This window comes from Drosophila suzukii, chromosome X, assembly GCF_043229965.1.
Source record: "Drosophila suzukii chromosome X, CBGP_Dsuzu_IsoJpt1.0, whole genome shotgun sequence".
Taxonomy (NCBI): Eukaryota; Metazoa; Arthropoda; class Insecta; order Diptera; family Drosophilidae; genus Drosophila; species Drosophila suzukii.
Window position 1 is genome coordinate 6,642,670 of NC_092084.1, and position 21,680 is coordinate 6,664,349.

The 21,680-nt window shown below is 33.7% G+C and overlaps 1 protein-coding gene and 1 long non-coding RNA gene across 15 annotated transcripts in view; both read left to right on the forward strand.

The window, feature by feature from the left end:
• The first annotated feature begins 2,179 nt into the window (after window positions 1–2,179).
• Adar (Adenosine deaminase acting on RNA) lies at window positions 2,180–13,463 on the forward strand. 13 transcript variants are annotated; one of them, XM_017083621.4, is made up of 13 exons: window positions 2,180–2,490; window positions 2,547–2,675; window positions 4,151–4,190; window positions 7,084–7,171; window positions 7,239–7,387; window positions 8,015–8,312; window positions 9,300–9,482; window positions 9,547–9,827; window positions 9,891–10,041; window positions 11,045–11,210; window positions 12,341–12,440; window positions 12,518–12,997; window positions 13,064–13,463. In XM_017083621.4, exons 3-13 carry the CDS (start codon window positions 4,155–4,157, stop codon window positions 13,160–13,162), a joined length of 2,031 nt encoding a protein of 676 aa, XP_016939110.1. In that variant the 5' UTR covers window positions 2,180–2,490; window positions 2,547–2,675; window positions 4,151–4,154; the 3' UTR covers window positions 13,163–13,463. The 13 variants fall into 13 exon arrangements, with proteins under 13 accessions (XP_016939110.1, XP_070853653.1, XP_070853654.1 ...); XM_070997552.1 differs by having other exon boundaries at window positions 2,565–2,675; window positions 3,997–4,190; XM_070997553.1 differs by having other exon boundaries at window positions 2,565–2,675; window positions 4,010–4,190.
• Window positions 13,464–19,881: 6,418 nt separating this feature from the next.
• LOC139353460 (uncharacterized) overlaps window positions 19,882–21,680 on the forward strand; it is a 35,945-nt gene continuing 34,146 nt past the window's right edge. Inside the window, exon 1 of one of the 2 annotated variants that reach the window (XR_011604746.1) lies at window positions 19,882–20,013. This is a non-coding gene — a long non-coding RNA (uncharacterized lncRNA). The remainder of the gene's footprint in view (window positions 20,014–21,680) is intronic. The other variant, XR_011604747.1, reaches the window with a different exon arrangement.

The following is a 21,680-nucleotide window of genomic DNA, read 5'->3' on the forward strand; positions in this document are numbered from 1 at the left end:
CATTTTTAATGCGCTCTGGCTGGTATCAATATCAGTATCCCTCTCATAAGTCCCCCGGCCCATCTATAGACTATATAGTATGCGTATGCAAGGCGCGGAAGTTTTGCTCAATGGCCCTCTATATCGATGTCTTGGCTCGTGAATATTCGGCTGTCCCCTCTCCGGACGCTGGCTGCTACTTTTTGGCATCGAAATTAATTAAAAAAGTTTTCAATCAGCCTTCCATGTGTCAGTGTCCTGAAAAGGGGGGCGGCAAAAAGAGAGCAATAAGTAAGCACTTCTTGTTTTATGCGATGACGACTAAGCGTCGAAAAGTGCCATCAAGTAACGCCTCAATATCAGGCAAATAAGCACGGGGCAGAGGCTCTAGGTGCGGAATGTTCCTGTTCCTGTCCTTGGAGGAGCTGCTTTTGCTCCTTCTGAAGGCACTTCTGGCACTCTGCTTGCACAAACAGTTCCCAAAAACAAAGAAATCCGCGTATGGGGGGGCCTAACATTCTAGCCTAGGTGAGCCATCCCACCTCCGGAGCAGTTTTCGATGGCTTTTGATAAAAGTACAGCAGATATAACACCGGAGGTGGGAGCTGCTCCGTACGTACATTGAAAAAAGTTTTAATTTATGTCAAAAGCTTTCACCAAGAATTTTAATATGCGCACAATTTTTGCAAAGTTGTCCCTACCGCGCTTACTTTGTGCCTGGTTGGGCCGTTTTTGGAGCAGAGCTCCCCATCCACCATCCTCCACTTTATATTCAAACTTATCGAATCCTTGCGAGATGCGATGCAACGACAACATTCTGAGCAGAATGCTAAATAAAAAACGATTTTGGAATTCCTAGCCTCTTAAACACGGAGAGTTAACTCATTGCCCACCTGACAATATTCTCGGGGGCTCACCTTTCTGCAAGATGTGTAACACTCCACTGTTATGCAATATAATTCTCGGTGTCAGGATGCAATTGCTATCGATGTTGTCAATGTTTGCCATACTATTCTGCCACAAATACAACACACTCCGACAGCCACAAACACGCAAACAAAACCAAACCAAAGCAAACCTTTCCAACTTCAATAAAACTCCTCGAAACGTCCGAAGTCTCAAGTTTCTTTTCTGAGGCGATGACACTTCGGGCTTGCAATTTTTTTTGTTTTGGTTTGTGTTTTGCATATTTACTTTGCACATTTTCTTCACATGGCTGTGTATTGAGCATGTAGTCTTGGTCAAAATAGCCCTTTATCTGCAAATTGACACACGAGTTTGGCCCTCTCAACACTCGACTGTTTCAGTACTTTTTTTTATTTTAGGAGCTCCATTCAAGAGGAAGTTTTCAATTTGGGTATGCGAATGGAAGCACATCATAGTTATTTAAAAGAGTTCCATTATTTGTTGGAATAACACGTTCCTGACTAACTATGGCATCAAATTAACTAATGCGTATATTCATAAACAAGTCGTATTTTGAAGTTCTTTTGGTCGGTTTGAAGCCAACTTATAGAAAGCGTGCTACTTCTAATTACTTCCAAATTTCGTATTTTTTTTTTAGATTTTTTTTTTTTATCTCAAGCCAGTTTGGCTGATGGAGCTACTTCCCGTTTTTTAGAACCTTATTTTATAATATTCATAGATATCTTAACATTCCCACCTGGGCAAAAGTCCAGACTTAAACTGTTAATTGAATTTTGTAAAACTGTATAGCAATTTGGACTTGCGGGAGATTAGCAAACCTACAAGTATCCATTCCGAAACGGAATAAATTTTAAATGTTCAAGTACGATTAAAGTACGATTTCAAAAAAGTGCGCCAAAAGCCGAGGGAAGGTGCTTAAAATAAGTTAAGCCATGTCCCGCACCAAACTCGAGCTTTTGGTGTGTGCATAGGTTAAGCTAGGATGATGTACTCGCTAGGCTCTCTTTTGGATACTTGGATAAATATCGATGTATGGATATTTAGATAAATTCTTCACATCCCTATGTTAAACTCTCTGTTAGCGGTCTCACTTTCTCTCTTTCCCTTTAACATAAATGTTAAGATAAAACGATAAAAATGTTAGATAAAAGGTTTATCCTAACTTTCTGTTAGAAAACACTGCACTTTACATTAGTGATGGGGCAACACCGACAGTGGCCGTCATCGATGTTTGCAAATGAATTTAGAACATCGATGCATCGATGGTGCCATCGAAGTTTCGCCACCTCTAACAGAACTCTAACCGACGAAGATTGTTATTTTTTCTAGTGTAATGTAATGGACTAAAATCAAATCCTGACATTTAAACCAGTGAATCGCGACTGCAATTTTCATCGCTACGCTAACAAATCAAAAACGCGGCAAGGGAGAGGAGGCGCACTGCACCGCCACCGAGGATAAAACAATCAGGAATTGATTTGTTTGTCCGGCCATGTCGGTGTGTGTGTGAGGCAAGGGCTCGCCTGTGTGCGTCTGTGTGTGTGTGCGCTCTCTTTTTTTTCGCCGCTAAATTAAATAATTGCAGTAAGAGCCACCGATATATACATATATATATATATTCCCCCTAAAGAATACAAAAGCTATCAAAAAATAAACAGGAAGAAGCGCAGCCAGAAGACAGAGAAGAGCAGCTATCGTTAAACAAATGAAACTCTGCCGATACAGCGAAGTAAAAATCAATAATTAGAGCCAAGTTCCCAAGCAAAAAGGTATGCAGTAGCCAGAAAACAGAAAAGAACACAAAAAAAAAAAAAACAATACATACATATACGACGTACATGTGCAGCCGTGTGTATGTATGTATGTCGGGCATTTATGCAAATATAAGGCAAAAAATAGACAAAAAGTCAATAGGTGTTATAGGGTATTCGCATCGTATATCGTATATGTGCGAAATGAGTGCAGATAATATGTTGGATGTTTCCTTTCCTTCACTATAGTGTGTGCACTATAACAAATATTGTATATGATGGTACTACATCATCCATTGTGATGGAAGAAAGTGGTTAGTGGTTAGTGGAAAGTGGACAATTCCTGGGTATTACGTAGCTGCATGGCAAGAACAACAAAAGCAACAAAAGCAACACACATGCAAAAGCACATGCGACGTAACTAACCCAGTGGGGCATTCCGTTTCGATTCCGACCAACATCAAAGCGGAAGGAAAAGAAAGGGGTGTTGGGAAAGGGAAAGGAAAGGAAAGGCTTCTTCTCTGCTGCATTGCAGTGAATTGCGTTCATTTTCCCGCTCCCCCTACCCCTTGTCATTACCCATTTCACTTTCTTAAGGCCTGGGGCTCTATAACAAGCTCTATAAGCCAATAAGTTCCCATCCATTCATGTATCGAATTGCAAAAGTGGCTTATTGAAATGCGAATCTTACGTTTTCTGACGTTTGCATCACGCGTGCCTTTTTCAAGAACAGAGAGAAAATACGTACTTGTTTCTAAATATGTTTAATTACCTAATGTGCCACAAAGTATAGTGTATAGTGTATAGTGCATACTATATAGAACTTGTTGTATAGTATATACATAATGCACTTTTTGGCCAGCCAGTCGATGGCTGTAGTCTCAATTCGCCAATCCAATCCAATCCGATCCAATTCACGAGAGCGTGAGTGTACGAAAATCGATTGAATCGTGTAACTAAAACATACAAGTATGTATGTTTAATGTTGCATGCATGTGAATGTATGTACGCATGCCAATGCCTGCGGATATAAACAGTTTTTTCTAATTTGAAAAGTCGAGATTCTATATATCTTTATTTGTTGCAGTCCCAAAACAAGATAAAACCATTTGCATTGAGTTTTGGAAGACATGATTTGATTTTTGCCTATCGTAATGCAATTCTTAAATATTTACCTTTGTATGTACGTTTTTGATCCATTCGAAATTCAATTTGACAAAAACAAAACGGCTATTCCATTAGAATGAGAAATACGATTTAAATTTACGCTCAAATAAAAGTTAGATTTGTAGCTTTGATTTCGATTAATAATTAATAGCCTTTAGCATTGAATTTTAAGTTATTTAAAACAGAGCTTCCGCTTCAGTTTAATATCGGTTTGGTGTTACTTTTCTGAATATATTGGAATTATCATCATCATACTCCTATAAATCACCATAACAATAGCACAACAGATTTCACCAAGATATAAAGTACGTGAAATTCGATTCCAGAGTCATGTTAAACAGCGCAAATAACAATTCTCCCCAGCACGTAAGTAGACGAAAATCGTCATTAAAACATAAATTTCTTTATGTCTTGTTTATGTGAAATTTATATGTACATATGGTACTTGTATGAATATTCGAGCACTGCATGCATGTTATGTTTAGTAAACATTACTTCTATATTATTTTGATCGGTTGATTTAAGACGGAAACCCCTCAGTTAAAGTGTTAAAAAATACTTTGAGAAATTCTATACCCTAAACATAAGTTTGAAATTCGCAAATCAATAAAGGAGCAAATAATAAAAAAAATAGTTTACCTACAATAAAATCCGTGATATCATTGATATCTAAATGTTTTCTTTATAATGTTTATATGTACATCGGAAAAGCCAGAGCCGTAAATATTTTAGATTTTCAAAATATGAGTATCAGTTTGAATATTTTTTGACGTTTTTATTACCCATCCGATTCCTGGGACATTACAGTATTTCTTACATATAGCATGCAATTAGGCGTATGGATGTACAAATTCACTATATATGGCATGGTTTATTTATGTTATTTCACTTTTAGTGGATATGTATGTTTTTATTTATTTAAAACATGATGAATAGCAAGTATTTTATGCATTTTTTTTTAGGTAATTTCCTTCTTTGTTTATAGAGATAATCACTTATCATAAATTTATATTTATAAGCACTAAGAGCTAGCTGGTCTTAATATATTAGACATTTACAATTTTCGCCATCAGTTGTCCGAGAAATGACACTCAACACACAGGTGCGGTGTTATATAAATATGTTGCAATGAATTCGAAATGGTCAAAACAACGAAAATATTAGAGGGATATCTCGAGCCTAACAAGTTTTTGATTGTTTCAATTGTTTAATTTCGGACTTATTCACCATACACTTCTTGTTTCCCACGATTGAGATATATAGTCTGATGCATTACACAAATTTACTTTTAGCGTTAGTGTAAATAACATGCCTTTTTCGATGCATGCGATTATAGTCTTTTTTTTGGAACTTATAGACAGAAAATGTTGTTTTAGATCATCCCTTCATGTAAGCATTTTGTTGGAAACTGATTGAAATATTTTTCGTATTTGAAATTTTATGAGCTGTCCTTTTCTCCACCCATGCGCACATGAATAATCTACAAGACTGTAGGCGTCAATTCCTCCAAACTTTGACCAAAAATATAATTTCTTCGAACGGATTCTGTAAATGTATATCGTATATCCCGGAGTATTAGTATTTGTACACGCACACATTTTTGCAACATATTTATTTTAAAAATGTTGCTGTTGATTACTGCAAATTTTGATACGCCAATGCAGCTCATGCATCTCTGAGTTTGTGCTGCAGCTGCTGCAGCAATAACCGCTCCACCGGCATCCAAATTTTAATGTAATTTCGTTCATGCTGCTGGGTTGGTAATGCCTTTCTGACATTTTGACTTCATTAATTCTATAAAATCTGCCTTCTGGCTGTCTGCAAAAGTTGTTTTATCAGCACAAAAGAATCTCAATTTTCGACATGCACCGTGCTTTTTGTTACATTTCAAAACAAGTGATAAATGTCATTAAAGCAAGGTTGCTGTCCTATCCTCCGGATGCAACTAGACCCTCACATATTTTTCAAAAATTATTTATAATTTACAGTTTTTAAAATATATGTTCTAAGCATACACGTTGGTTAGAGCTAAGCAATATATGTTAAAAAGAAAAACCAAATGGATTCCAGAGCATTTTCAAATACCACAAATGTATAAGATTCGTCTAACCCTAACTCTTTTTCAAAGTCTTCAAGCAATGGTGCTCTGGGAAATAAATAAGACGACGACGAATCCCTTGCATTGAAACAGACAGCCGCAAGTGTCTTCCCTTTAAAAGGGTATATAAATATCGAGCTCCTCGAAATACGTAGCTAGTCGCGCAAATTATCTACACACGTACAAACATGTGTTTTTACACATGTATGTACATTTTTTAAAATTTTTTTTTCATAATTGCAGTTCCTTCTATAAAATTAGCTGCAGTTGGCTTTTGTCGTTGTCAGATAAATGTCAGTGCTTAGCCGGGAAACTCGAAATTTATCAGTCGCTAGGTTGTACACGGTCTTGAATGTCACATCGTTGTTCGTTGTTCTTCGTTGCTTGACTTTATAAATTTGAGTCAGAATAGTAAAGAAGTGGACCAATAATAATGTATCCAGTATCTTATAAACCTGGCTATAAGTCATGCAGCTATAGATCATGCCATCATGCAATGCGTATAGCGAGATCCTCGATTTGTTATCAACGTCAACACTTCTATGCCGCAACCAGTTATGCTGGCAAAAGGTCTAGATTTCTTGTTAAACGTCGAATTATGTTCCCATCATTGCCCTGCAATGTAAGTAGATTCTTATTGGACAGGTCAATTCGCACCCTAAGCCCGAAATACAATTTGTTGTATAATTTTATATGCCTAAATAAACCTACAATGTAATAATTTATTAATCGACCAACAAATTTGTGAGCAATTTTTTTTTGACTAAACATATTGTTGTGCTATTGTATTACAAACGTCTTGTTATAACTGTCTATATGGTATCGATGTTGTTGTGCGTAATATAAAAATAAACAAAAGTTGTGTGTATGTATGTACTACTACGATTTGTCATTAAAATCATAATGTTGGTTTCTTACAAGTGATGCATTTTGGTAATGGATTCAAAAAAAAAAAAAAAAGAGCCTTGTAAAAGATACTTCTATTAGACAACGCAAAAAACAAGTAAGAGCACTTAACAACTCAAATTACTACATGCATACACACAAAACGGGTCCTTGAAAGGAAGTTTGAATGCTTTTCGTTGTACTTGTACAGTGTTAAAAAAAAAAACAAATACCTAAACACTATTAAATTTACTATTAATATAAAAATATTCATAGCCGGTGAGTGCACCATCTGATATCAACATGAATGGATATAACCGGAAAGCGCCACAAAAACGGCGTTATGATATGCCAAAATATGCTGGTAAGTTTAGGATACCTATTTACATCATTAAAATGCAACATTAATCCAAAACCCGAACTTTTTGCAGTGTCACCAAAAAAGAAAACCTGCAAGGAGCGCATTCCGCAGCCGAAAAACACGGTGGCAATGCTGAATGAGTTAAGACATGGACTGATTTACAAATTGGAGTCACAGACTGGTCCGGTGCACGCACCTTTATTTACGATATCCGTTGAGGTAAGATATATTTGACTTAATCAATCTTGTAATAATGCCATAGGAACACATACCCTTAAAAAAGGTGGCGTGTGGCACGCCATGTTCTGATAGTATAGTATAGTACATTAACTTGGGTCTACTTTATCTTTGGTTTTTGCGGGATGCAAATTAATAAATGTACTGTGATAATACATACATATATGTAGATTGTAGCTCCCTCGTATGCTTTATATTTAAATCAGTCACTTAAAAATACTGTGAGCATAGTAACCAAATAGGAACTTGATTTTATTTATGATATAATTACTGTCATGTTCCAGAAAAATACACAATTGTCGTTCGAACGAACTAAAATTAGCATTCCACGTGAGGTCATAAGTTGAATATTATGAATAGATATTATGAATATATGAATAGATAAATATGAATAGAATCAGTGTTAGAAAGCAAGGGTAAAAAGCTGTACTAAATTGCAGATCCTAGTACATTTAATTAACAACCTTTAATATTGTTGGACATTTGCATTCTATTGTCTATTGTCCTAAATCTCGTAAATGTATAGTTACATATCAATGAAAAATATATATAAAATTTGGCATTTTGAGAAGATGTTAAAAGACTATAATATCTGGATTTAATTCACAGGTCGATGGACAAAAATACTTGGGCCAGGGACGCAGTAAAAAAGTGGCACGGATCGAGGCAGCAGCCACAGCTCTGCGAAGCTTTATCCAATTCAAGGACGGAGCTGTTTTGTCGCCATTGAAGCCATCGGGCAACTTGGACTTTACCAGCGATGAACATCTAGAAAATGGTATTGAAAATTTGTCCAACAAACAATTGGTCGAGATCATTGAGACGTTGATGTTGACTGAAAAGAAATCCAACCTTACCTCGCTTGAACAACCCACGTTGCGTCTTCAAATGTTTTGCATGAGTCAGAGCAAGTATTAGTGTTTTTTTTCCTTTTTTGTTGAATATTTTAATTTATTATTTAATATAATTTATTCTGAAATTTTATGAGTTTGGGACCCTTGCACTTTAACGTCAGGTATATATGTATGTATTTTGTATTGATTTGGGTACATTTTTTGTATGTAATGGGATCAGATATCAATGCTTCATTCTGAGACCTCTTTGAAAATTTGAAAAGCTATCAAAAATTATTTTCGAATACCTTTAGTTCCCATAATTGATTTCAGTATGCGGTGCATTTCGTATATAAACGACAATAAATCTTATTTGCTACACCACCTTTTTCCAATGCAGAACAACATTAAAATCAAGGCACATACTGTAGTACTTTGAAAAGTTCTAATTCTAAACCGTGAACAAGAATTCTGTTAATCGATGATTAGTTATAGATTTGAAGATGTCCTCAAAGAATCAGTTGCAATCAGTAATGGATAAAAATATGTATGTTACTATGTTCATTGGGTTTGTGTTAATTTTTAAAAGTATAAAATAGCATATTTAGACTGAAGCTTTTTTTTTTTGACTAATACAAATGCTTTTTAACTGACGCATAATTCAGTGAACGCTACAGAAAGAGATATCTAAAAGCCTCAGTGTAAATGGTCTATACTCGCTCGTTTAATTTAATCTTCTTTTATTATACAAGCCTTTTTATTCAAACATTTTCGTTCAGTAATAATGTCCTAACGCTTACTATTGTTTTATCACATATGTTTATGCACATAATACAGCAACCAACTAAGACATTTCAATGCCGTACGTTTAATTATACATTTTGTACCTGTACACTATTTTTATAAGTCATTTGTATTCCTTGTTTACGTTTTTCCTTGCATTTTTTTGCTAATACGGTTGGAGAACACTATTGCGTGTGAAATAAGTTAAGATACATAAGAGATAGATTCATAATAGCGAGCAATCAACTATCTCTACTAACTTTTTCTTGTATTGCTAGATGTCAGCAAGAGTGCTATTACTGTTGATGGTCAAAAGAAGGTTCCAGATAAGGGTCCTGTAATGCTGCTCTACGAATTATTTAATGACGTTAATTTTGAATGCATTAATATTGACGGCGCTCAGAATAATTGTCGCTTCAAGATGACGGTTACAATAAATGAGAAAAAGTTTGACGGAACAGGTTTGTAGTGAAAATTATTTTGTAAACATTCGATTTCTAATGCGTACACAAATTTTTTCTCAAGGTCCTTCCAAAAAGTTGGCAAAAAATGCGGCAGCCAAGGCTGCACTTGCTTCGTTGTGTAACATTTCCTACAGTCCAATGGTAGTTCCACAAAAGAACGTACCCCTTCCAATCGACGACAAGTCATCATCCATGGAGTTGCCGCAGATACATGCAGATACAATTGGCCGACTTGTGTTGGAAAAATTCATGGAAGTAATCAAGGGTCAAGAGGCTTATTCGCGTCGAAAGGTATTGGCGGGAATTGTTATGACTGAAAACATGAATTTTTGTGAAGCCAAAGTAAGTCGGTAAACGAGATTGCATTTTTTGAATCGTATTAATACTTATCTCACACTTGATTAGGTTATTTCAGTTTCGACGGGTACAAAGTGTGTCAGCGGCGAGCACATGAGCGTTAATGGAGCTGTCTTGAACGATTCCCATGCTGAAATAGTTTCTAGGCGTTGTCTTCTCAAGTTCTTATATGCGCAGCTGGATCTGCAGTGCAATCAGGGTATAGTTGATTTATGCCTATGCTAAGTTTTTTTTCACATACACAAATAATATTATAGAAGTTAAACTTAAGTATAATGCATAATTTAGTTGTGGAATGTTTATATATTTAATTGTACGCTTTGTAAGGTAAAATAGTTACTTATACGTACGGGCTAAAGTTCCTCTTTGTGCTCATTGAACATATACGGACACCAAGATTTTTCTGTTTTTCTAAATATAGCCCTTAGGTACATATTAAAATGGCCCTCAAAGGCCAAATTATATTTTTCTAGTCAGATCGTTTTAAAAAGTTTATAGGCAAATTTTAAGGGCGACCATCTACAAATAAACTAGTTGTAAACTTTATTTTACAATTTCAAGCACGAACATTGAAATAATGTCATTTCCTTTATTTTTAATGGTAATTTTCTTGTTACTAATTCACTTACTAACATTTGAGTATTCTTATTTTAAGTCAACTAAAATTAAAATGTTTAGCATCACAGGTAGCTTTTAAAGTTACCCCGTTTATGTTCACTCCATTGTTCAGGGGCTGTGGTATGATTTGGGTCAATAGCCTGCTTCCCCTGACGCATTCACATGAAAATTTTAAAAATCGGAATTTTCAAATGGATTTATTTGTTGTTTAGAAATAACAACGACCCAACTTTCATATTAAACGTGTGAATATGTCGGCGAAATCATGGTGTTCCCTATTATAAGTAGGTAAAGCCTTTCGTGTTTTGTATTGCTGGGTCACGTGTATTTTAGTGCTCTTAAATAAAACACACTCTGTTCCAAAATACAATACAATAGGTATCAGTTGCATAGTACTTTGAAATCGGCTTTATGCTTTCCCAACTTTTATTGCATACTAAAATCTGTTCCGCATTGTTTTATTGGACTTCTTTTCATGCATACCAGTGCGTATTGGTGAAAAGAAAGAAATTTAAACATAAATCTACTTCGTTTTACTTTAATTTATATTTGATTACTCTTATTCAATTTTCTCCTAAATTTAGCCACAGCATATCAGTCGATTTTCGTGAGGAATACTGATGGGCAATACCCTTATAAACTAAAATCCGGGGTACATTTCCATTTGTATATAAATACAGCACCTTGTGGGGATGCACGGATATTTAGTCCTCACGAAAACGACACTGGTGTTGATAAACATCCAAATAGGTTGGTACAAAAGACATTCTATAAATATTTGATATTATTAAAATTAAAAATAAATACTTCCTATACTTATATACACTTCAAAATTGTATTATTCAATTAGAATCATAATTATTAATGTTTGTACGTTACTAATAAAAAAAAAATCTGCTTTTCTGTGCGGAAAATGCATTAAGATCCCTGAAAAATATGTATATGCCTTAATGAAAACACACATGAATATATGTACAGATGCGTGCCTGGAAATACAAGTGCCACAAGTTTTTGTTTGTGAAAAAATGCGACTGTTGTTTCTAAAAAAAATGTAAAAATAAAAGAATATAAGATTAATAAAATTCTACTTATTTTTAAAATCATGTTACATTAAATTTGTCGCACATTTTCAAAATAATTTGTGGGAATATAAAGCACGAAACTGTATTTATTGAATATGTGGAATTATAAATCTGAACAAAAGCATGAATGTATACAACAAATTCAGGTATTTTTAAGTTTTTTTTTTTTTTGGTTTCTTCAGAGGTTTTCTTTGGCATTGCCCATGTTGTCTGTCTGTCTGTCTAATAACTCTAGATTTTGTGTATCGCAGAAAGCAGACATTGCCCCTTAAAAATATATTTTTGATCAGCATTATCAGATTAGTCAACAGCGATGTAGTTATAAGATTTTATACAAATCGTGCTATATTGTCTCCCTGCCATATATAATATGTGACATACTGACCGTGTTTGTATATTTCCGAAATATGGTTACTTAGGAGAAAGAACGATTCGGTTTATAAATTTTTTTGCAGTAACTGTATCGACGTTTCAATCACTTCAGCTTGACGAAGATAACTTCCTTCCCCGTTGTTTAATCACTTACAATCGGACGTAATAGCCAGGCCATTTGATTCCAAATTCTTAAATACTATTTTAAGAATTTGAATATTAAAATTAATGAGGAATTTTTAGAAATGTGAAACTCTACCATTCAGACAGCGCCACCAAACTGAAGTAATTCATACTATGTTTTGTTCCCCAGTATGACTTGGCATGTTTTAAAATAATTTTTAAGCAAGCTAATAATTATATTTTTCATATTCATTTTTACAATGCCGACAACGAATCATACATGAAATAATCATCAATCAACAGAAAAGCTCGCGGCCAATTGCGTACCAAAATCGAGTCCGGTGAAGGAACAATTCCAGTAAAAAGCAGTGATGGAATACAAACGTGGGATGGCGTATTGCAGGTAACCCGAACTCCCCCGATAACCTTTTTAAAACATTTAATTTATTAATAATATTATTGTATAACAATTTTTTGTAGGGCCAACGCCTGTTAACAATGTCGTGCTCGGACAAAATTGCACGTTGGAACATCGTGGGTATACAAGGCTCCCTATTGTCTTCCATAATTGAACCAGTGTACCTGCATTCGATTGTGCTGGGCAGCTTGCTGCACCCAGAGCACATGTACCGTGCGGTGTGCGGCCGGATCGAGAAGTCCATTCAAGGTCTGCCACCGCCATACCATTTGAATAAGCCGCGCCTTGCCTTGGTCACTTCGGCCGAACCGCGAAACCAGGCCAAGGCTCCAAACTTTGGTATCAATTGGACCATTGGTGATACCGAGTTGGAAGTGGTGAACTCGCTCACTGGTCGAACCATTGGCGGTCAAGTGTCGCGCATCACGAAGCAAGCGTTTTTTGTTAAATATGGATTTTTAATGACAAACTTACCAGGTATTTTAGTCCGCAAAGTAACTACAGACTATGGACAAACCAAAGCTAACGTAAAGGACTATCAGGTATGTCATTTATTACTTAGTACATTCGGAGTACACCAAAAATTATCTACAATGTTTTTGTTTTAGACGGCAAAGCTCGAGTTGTTTTCTGCATTCAAGCGAGAAGACCTTGGAAGCTGGCTGAAGAAACCCATTGAACAAGACGAGTTCGGTCTTGCCGAATGACTGCACTCAGCACTATTATATAATTTATTAAAAGACAACAGTAACGGCAAGCAATTAATAGAATTAGATGATATAGATTTTATGACAAGTTCTTATGTAGAATGCAAATTAAGTTGGGTGCAAAAACATCGATATGAAATTCATATGATTGAGAACCTGCCAACCTTGCGTACCCATTGCAACAGCAAGCACAAAGATGCTTATGCTCGAAATATGAAAAACGGCTCTAGAATATTTATAGAATAGAATGTAGTTTTTATGCTGGAACTGAGTAAAGGAGTATTATGGCGTTTTTTTTGAATCAATTAATTTTTAAACGATTGGCTAAAGCAATTTCTTTCTCGGGTAAGTTTAACACTCGTTTTATTATTTGAGTTAAAATTGAATGATATCGCCTCAACCACACTGTTCTAATTTGGGTTGAGTTGGGTTGTTTAAGTTTCCACTGTGTCCATATTTTAGAAAAATATGGTAAACATATTGTTACAAGAAATATTACAAGAAGAAAGGAAGTTAATTTCGGCATGCCGAACTTTATATACCCTTGCAGTTATAAGAAATAGTCAATGTTAGTAACACCCTTTTTATTTTTAAGGATTACTTTTCCGATCGTCCCTTAAGCTACTGCAATACACAGTGGCCCGATTTTTTACAAACCAAACTCGAAATTGTCACAAAACATGGTAGCTCGTCTTGTCTAATGGCGCAAGGGTATAAATATAAAAACGAACAAGTAAAATCTTTTAATAACCATAACCCAAACAGAAATCTAGAATTGGTTCTGTTATCGACTAAGCAATGTATTTTGTTAAGTAATGTTATTTGCAACGACATAATAATTTTAATAAAGTCATGCTTAATATAAGCATAACGTAAACTTTAGGTAAATCTATATTATTTCCACGTATTTTTCTTCAGATCGTATATACACCTAAGCTTTCATCGACTTTCAATGAATAAAACTGTGTTCTTGGTTGAAAAACTTTAAATACAAAAACGTTTTATCAATTAAATTACGTAGATTTGTTTAAATTACAATATTAGTTCAGATAAATAACGTACAAATACGAAAAGGTTATAAATAGATTAGTTTCAAATTTAATAGCATGATAAAGACACTTTAACTACCTAAGTCTAATCATGAAGCTTGTAACGCCATTTTGTCTAATGTAAACAGACATTGTATTAGTTGTGGTCATTTGTACATCATAGCATTTTCTCTATATCTAACTTCTTCCTGATTTCTTCCAGTTGTCTAACTTCTGGTTGTTTGTTCAATTAAAAATGGCAATTGTAAATGGTCAACAAAAATGCTGAAATACAACAGTTTATAATTTTAAAAGATTGCTCTTCCATCGTGACCTGAAGTTTTCGTAATCAATACAAGTCAAGTCGATTTAGCCCTTTTTTTTCAATTGTGCATGGAAATGGTTCGATTAAAATATTTATCAGATGTGGCAATAATATATATGTCTACTTTTCAAAATGCAGTCATGTAAAATAAGTATTACGTCAAAGTTGCTTCAATCACGAAAAAGAGAAAGACTGCAAGACGTTAGAGCAGAACAGCTTATTTCGTGCACTCAGTTGTAATTTTTCCGAATCGACTTAACCCCAAAAAGTGCTTACGGCTTCAAACAACTTAAATAACGTTTTCTTTAAATATAATTTTTCAATGAAAGCCGCTAGCTTTTAGTACTACAACACAATAGCTTATTTCGTGCATTTCTGAAAATTATTTAGTATGTCAGTAGTCATTTTTTTTACTTTACTTAATTTTTTCCAACTTCAAATGAATTAGGCAACCTGTTCCACGGTTAAGACTACGAATGTTGTTAAATTTAATAGGAATTAAAATATGTACATTCTTCCATTTTATTTCCTAAATTTATTTTTTAAGTGTTGTTTGTCGAAATTCTTTTTTGCAACCAATCAATATTATTTGAGGTTGGGATCGTCATATAATATTTAATCCAAATTGCTTTAGTATGTAAAAATATATATTTTTTCAAGGGTTGATTAGGAATAACTTAATTTTTTTAATTTTTGCACAAAATAAGCTCTGGCAATTAAAAGCATAACTTAGCAAGGATGTTGCTGGTACCAAATACAAATATGAAACTCAAATAAACAGGGCTTTACACATGTGAAATTATAATCTAAGAAAACATTGCTTACAATTTGCATTATCTTTGGTACTTTTTAGTTATGTCGATATCAACAAATTTAAAATTATGTTTCCTTATAGTTTTTTTTTTGCCGTATTCGTAAAAAGAAAACACAAATTGTGAGATTTTCTCCATTACTTGATTATACAATAATATATACCATTCTAATCTGACGATATAATTGACCTAAGTAATATTTGCAAAAAATACCGCATATGATGGATAAACAAAAGTTGATCTTATATAAAATACTGTGATACTAAATTTTACTAGTACTTCCAGCATAGCTGCATTTTATCCATTCTTAAATATTCTATGATAAGCAGCAGCAGATAATAATCAATGACTATATAGGAAAACAAAAAATTTTTAATGACATGCTAAATGCTTGTCTACATTAGATTTTCAAATAAGAAATTTTACAATATATATTAATACGTATGACAAGGTGGGTAAAACATTGGGATTCCTCAAATATCATTTTTAATTGCAATGCAAAACAATAGGCTCTATGATGCAAGCATAAATAGATTAACTTCAGTCAACTAAATTTAATTGCTATAAAAGAACAAAGTACAGAAAACTTGAGAACAAAAACATAATGGACAAATATTTTAAACTGGAACCATTAATATGTAGGTTAGTTGTCGGTATATTCAAGACGCAGCTAATAAAAGTATATACTTATTGAAATACTTATTTAAGAAGAAATCTATGAGAATTTTTTTTTAGTTTTAATAAGTTTGGGGACAAAAATATTTACAACTAGTCATTAAACGAGTATTCTACTCTTGTTATAGAATGGCTTAGATTCTTCACATATTAAGTTACTTGCCTAACGATTCTTATATATATTGTTTTAAAATATAATTGAAAACTGTTTGCGACAAAGAAAAATAAATGTCACAGTTTTGAATGGATGTTGTTCTTGCAAGCTTGACTTACATTTATACGAATAAGAAGTATACAAAGCAAAAGGTTGCTCAAATTGCAATACTTTTGGAAAGTATTTATCTTCCGGACAAAAATGTAGTCCTGCAAACATTCATAATTAGATGCTTATAAAACACATCGGGCCTTATTGTAGCCCGTTAAAACAGTGATAAGAAGATGCGTTAAGACCCGTACCACTATGATGTCGTAGACCAAAACGAGAAAAGGAAATGTTATCAAAATCATATAGCAGGATGATAAACTATTTAACGAAGTACCACAAACTTCTGTGTGTACTGGCTACATATGTACGTATGTCAGCAATCCAAAAAAGATATATGGATTAGTCGCATAGGACAATTACGCCATTTGCAATTGTATGAATATTTAAGACAACTGATGTCAAACTTGGGTTAACTTATATTCTCTAGAATCTAAACATGGGCAACATCGAAGGTGAACACTTACTATTAATTTGTAGTTTTTAAATGTTGAAAGACTATAACCAATGAATTATCTAAGACACAACTTGCAAAACGTAGTGCCGATCAGAGAATGGATGCACATAATGAAATAACAGATCTTTAATTTATGTTTTAAAACTTCAAGGGATCTTTAAGTACTATCTCTGAGACCATAGTAAATGTACTTACTCATTATTAACTTCTTATTCTGACTACAAATGATATAAAAGACAAAACATCTAATATCTAAATATACAGAACACACTTAAATTAAAAAAACTAGGTTTACACATACAAAAATACACTTGAACTTCGCTTATCCATATTTTATCAAGTCAGTTTACATAACGAGTCATTGAAATATTAAACAGGAGTAAACAATATAATCGAAACATGAAAAATTATTTTAAATTTATTTTGATTTGTGCGCCAAACTAACATTTTTTAACGAAGAATACTTTTTGATTCCACCGAAATTTTTATTTTTGAAGAAAAGAAAAAAAAAGTCGCAATCAAATGCAGACGTCCAAAATATCGCATCGCTTCTTTAGTTTTGAAAACAGTATATAACTTAACTTAATATATAAAAACACACACTTATACGTAAAACTTTGTTCTTGATCAAAAATTAGTGCAAATATCCAAATGATAAAAGCTGAATAAAAACACTTAATATCTAAATAAACAGAACGAACTTTAATTAAAAATTAGGTTTACACTACGTACACTAAAACTTCGCTTATCCATATTTCAACAAGAACGTTAAGATAACGAATCTTTAAAATACCAAAGTAGCAACAAACTAGTCGGAGAATGGTAATTTATACTAAATTGAAGTTTATTTTACGTCAAATTTAAGACAATTTTTTAAACCATTGAATTCCTCAAAATTTGTGATTTTGAAGGACAAGTGGGTTTGAGAAAGTCGCAAACGAGTGCAGACATCCAAAATATAGCATTGCTTCTTTAGTTTTAATACAAAGCCGTATGTACTAGAAAAAATATAGAACTACACACTTATACGTAATACTTTGTTCTTGATCAAAATTTAGTGCAAATATCCAGACGATTTAAATAGAATAATAGCGAACAACAACATTGTTAACGGCTACCTTAAAACACTTAAGTCGGCAAAAACAAATGTATCAATAACTTAAAAATTTTAAAATAGATTTTACGATGGCCTTTTTCTTTTATAATCGACTGTCAGCCAATAAAATGATCCCCACGTCATTAAAGCCGAAATTTAAACCTTATAAGCCTATGAATAATTACATAAATCGTTCGGTCTCCAACTAATGTAAATGAAAATTAAATAAATTACCAATAATATATAGAGTACAAAACTCTGTAAAAATTTTTATTAATTACAAAATGGAAAAGGCTAATATACAGATTATACAGATCAGATTTTTATCTATATTACCAGTTTCTGGAGATGATCAGATTTGAAGTTATCTGGATGGAACTATTACCTTTTAACGAATAAGGGCGACTATACCAAATACCAATCCATAACGCTGAATCGGGTGGGGTTCCTCAAAATTCATTAATATACTTATTAGATGAATTCAGCAATTAGCAATTTCTGTGGCATATAGTAGTGTTATTTCAATATAAATTCCGACGACTTTTTTAGATGGCATAGGAAAGATCGATTAATAAAAGGTAAAGATAATTAATCGTTGCTATACCCTTGCGGAGGCTATTACGATTTCAATCCGAATTTTGCCACGTAGTGAAGGTGAAGTTTCCGACCCCATAGGTATATTTATTCTTGATCAGCATATCAGCATATCCATATCCGTCGGTGTGTGAACGCTGTGATCTCGGAAACTATGAGAGCTAGAGAGTTGCGATTTAAGAATTAGATTCCTCAGCTTCGTATTCAGCGCAAGTTTGTTATCCCTGAATGTGCCAGTCCCACAAACCGTCCAAAACCGTCACACCTAAAGTTGTATTGCTAGAATTCAAATTGTATTTAACATTTGGTGCGCTCGTCAATACCAATCAATTGACCTTAAAAAGAACCGCACAAATTCATCCGTATGAACGCTAAAAACTCTGAGACTTGAAATTTTGGAATGTGGGGATTAGGCATTTAGATTCTAGAGATTCTCGCGCAGCGCATCGGTATTTCAGCAGGGTCCAACGCCCACAAACCACCCAAATTAAAAATAAATTTAAATATGTTCAACTTGTCAAATACTACCGGCACTTCGAAAATTTTTCAAATTGCAGCCAGTAGATAAGGATGATTTTTCGACGATACTTGAAGGTATAATTATTTTGCAGTTGGTTTGCGGAGTAACGGGTATCTGATAGTCGAGGCAGTCAACTACAGCGTTCTCTCTTGTTAATTATATTCTGTTCTACTCTGGGGTAGCGCTTGTTTTTGGGGCTTCGCAATTTTGAATTAAAAGATTTTTTAACCGGACAATATGATTATTTAGTACTGTCATAGGAACTATTTTGTATATTTTTGTACAAATATTCTGCATATATATTGGGTTATTCTGTCACCGTAATATAATAATATGGTTTTATCTGTTTGTTTTTAAGTAAATAAATAAATATTCACGAAAACAGGAACGGTATTTTCAATTAAAGTATCGTTATAACTGCAGGCTTACCTTTGGATCTGGACTTTTCCCATGAACATGTTACAAAACAAAATGGAGGTATCAGAAATTTCCTTTAACCAAATTAATTTGGAATTCTTATGGTTGGAAGAGATTTCTGTGATACGTCTTATACAGTACGCTTTTAACAACTTTCAGTTTTTAGGACAGCAGCATAAAAACTTGTCTTTTACTTTTTCATTTAGTTTTAAGCGCCATATTTCGGTACATTTTTTCCATCGTTTTATTTTGTTGTCTTCGCCTTAAATTAGTAGTAAATTTGTTAAATTTTTTTTAATAATATTCTTTAGTTCTTACAGGAAAGATGTAAATTGTTTTCGCTGATTTACACATTATTATTTTCTGATTTTGTTTTAAATAGATTTTTATATCTCCTTAATACAATACTATGTTCGGGATTATTTAAGACATTACTTTTTGTTGAACATGATTACAGGATATTATTAGTTTTAAATCAGCATTTTATTATTATCCTGTAACAATATAACATGTGAATCACAGACTCCTTGAATCCCAATTTCAGATACTCGGTTCGGGGCTGCTACACTTCTCACATCCCACGTTGCAGTATTACACGGATTACATCGTTTTAGCCATAGGGTACATATTCCACTAGTCCAGACGCATACTTCATTTAAATTCTGGTAAGTTCTGTTTTTATAAGTAGTGTTTTGAGTTACCAAAAAAAGTTATATTGTGCTTCTTAAGTTCAAAAAATATCTAAAAGTTAAGTTAAGTTATCTTAGAGAAAATATTGAAAGAGAACAATGTCGCAAGTGTTGATTTTCCACACAGCATGCAGGTTTCGTCGACAACGAACTTATTGAAAAGTATATAACAGCCCGCTGTTAACGAAACCCGACTTCAGTGAGGATATTTTTTTCCTATTCATCATTTTAAAATCACTTTTTTGGAGTATTTTACACCTTAGCTTTAACAGTACTGCGCTTTTTTAAAGGCCTTCGGTGGGGTATCCATTCTGAAAATATGTGATTAAAAAGTATAATTGATTTTTGTGATAACTTTAAACTGTGTTGTATGGATGTTTATGAATAATTTCTATAAGAAGCAAATGGTCTTGTCGTATAACAACAAAACAATGTAAGTGTGAAATATTTAAAAATGGGGAGATGTTGAAAAGCACCGACAAACAAGAAAGTAAATAATTCACTTAAAAGCAAATAAAATTTAATTTACTTTCCACGGAAATGCGCACAGTGCGAAGGGAGGCACTTAAGCCGACAGCGTGGCGGCCATGCTTGTGTGTTGTATTGCTTATAAAATGCAGACAGTTCATCCCGCTATCCTCTGAACCAAAAAAGGAACAGAAAGCAACATAGGCTACACTGAACACAACGCTTTGGCACTAAAAAAGTTATAAAGTAAATGTTAACATCAACTTACCTGCTCAAATATTTTTAAAATTTTTTAGTGTTAAATGTGTTTAAGTCAGTACTAAACAATATATATAGTCATTCAGATATAGCAGCGTAGGCATAATATTTTGATCTTGTGAAGTTGTTTTAGGCGATCCATGAATATTTAGGAATAAAATCCATATAAAAAAGAGGACTGTTTTGACCAACACAGTTAGCCCAGAAATATAAGTCTACAAATTTGTTGAGTGCCAGAAATTTACAACTCCTATACACAACCCTAAATTTCTTTTATTAGAGCATTTGTTTTAAGCGTAAATTAAGGAAATCTTGTATTATGTGGATGCAACTGTAAGTCCAAAATAAGCATCATATATAAAAATGTCTGAAAAGAACATTTCAATATTATTAGAGGCTGTCGTGCATTTGTAAAGTGCGCCAAAAAAACATTACTAAGGCGAGAGGATGATGTCGGAGAACCAACACATCGTATTTCCGATGATGAAACTGACGAAAGTAGCAATAAACATTTTGCTTGTGATAAAATTCGATTACCATCGCGTAAGGATGGAAACGGTAATAAATTTGATGGCATTTATTTAACGAACCCTTCAATGAACGAGCTAATCCGAACTATTCATACTGCTTTGTCAGTGGATCAATATAGAGGCATAATAGTAGCAGGGCAAAATACTCGGAAGAACTATGCAATTTCCCATGTGCAGGCACCTCCGAATTCCCGAATGCAAAATGCCTGTTTAAAGGGCCTTCAAAATGGGAAAGATCTAGTTTTAAAAAACCGAACCCTGTCTTTCGATAATCTGCGCCAATTAAAGCAGTTGGATACATCGAAAACACAGTTGTGGAGAGTACGTTCGGAGGGTAACTTAATAGAGCAACGGAATTTGGTTTTCGAGCCGAGATTTAATCAATCA

What these genes read in the sequence shown, in the direction of transcription:
- Adar (XM_065868269.2), top strand. Translation starts at nt 6,356, where the DNA reads ATGTATCCAGTATCTTATAAACCTGGCTATAAGTCATGCAGCTATAGA. An exon ending in GGATCTGCAGTGCAATCAGG is followed by an intron (nt 10,042 to 11,044) that starts GTATAGTTGATT and finishes TCCTAAATTTAG; the next exon opens with CCACAGCATATCAGTCGATT. An exon ending in CGTGGGATGGCGTATTGCAG is followed by an intron (nt 12,441 to 12,517) that starts GTAACCCGAACT and finishes AATTTTTTGTAG; the next exon opens with GGCCAACGCCTGTTAACAAT.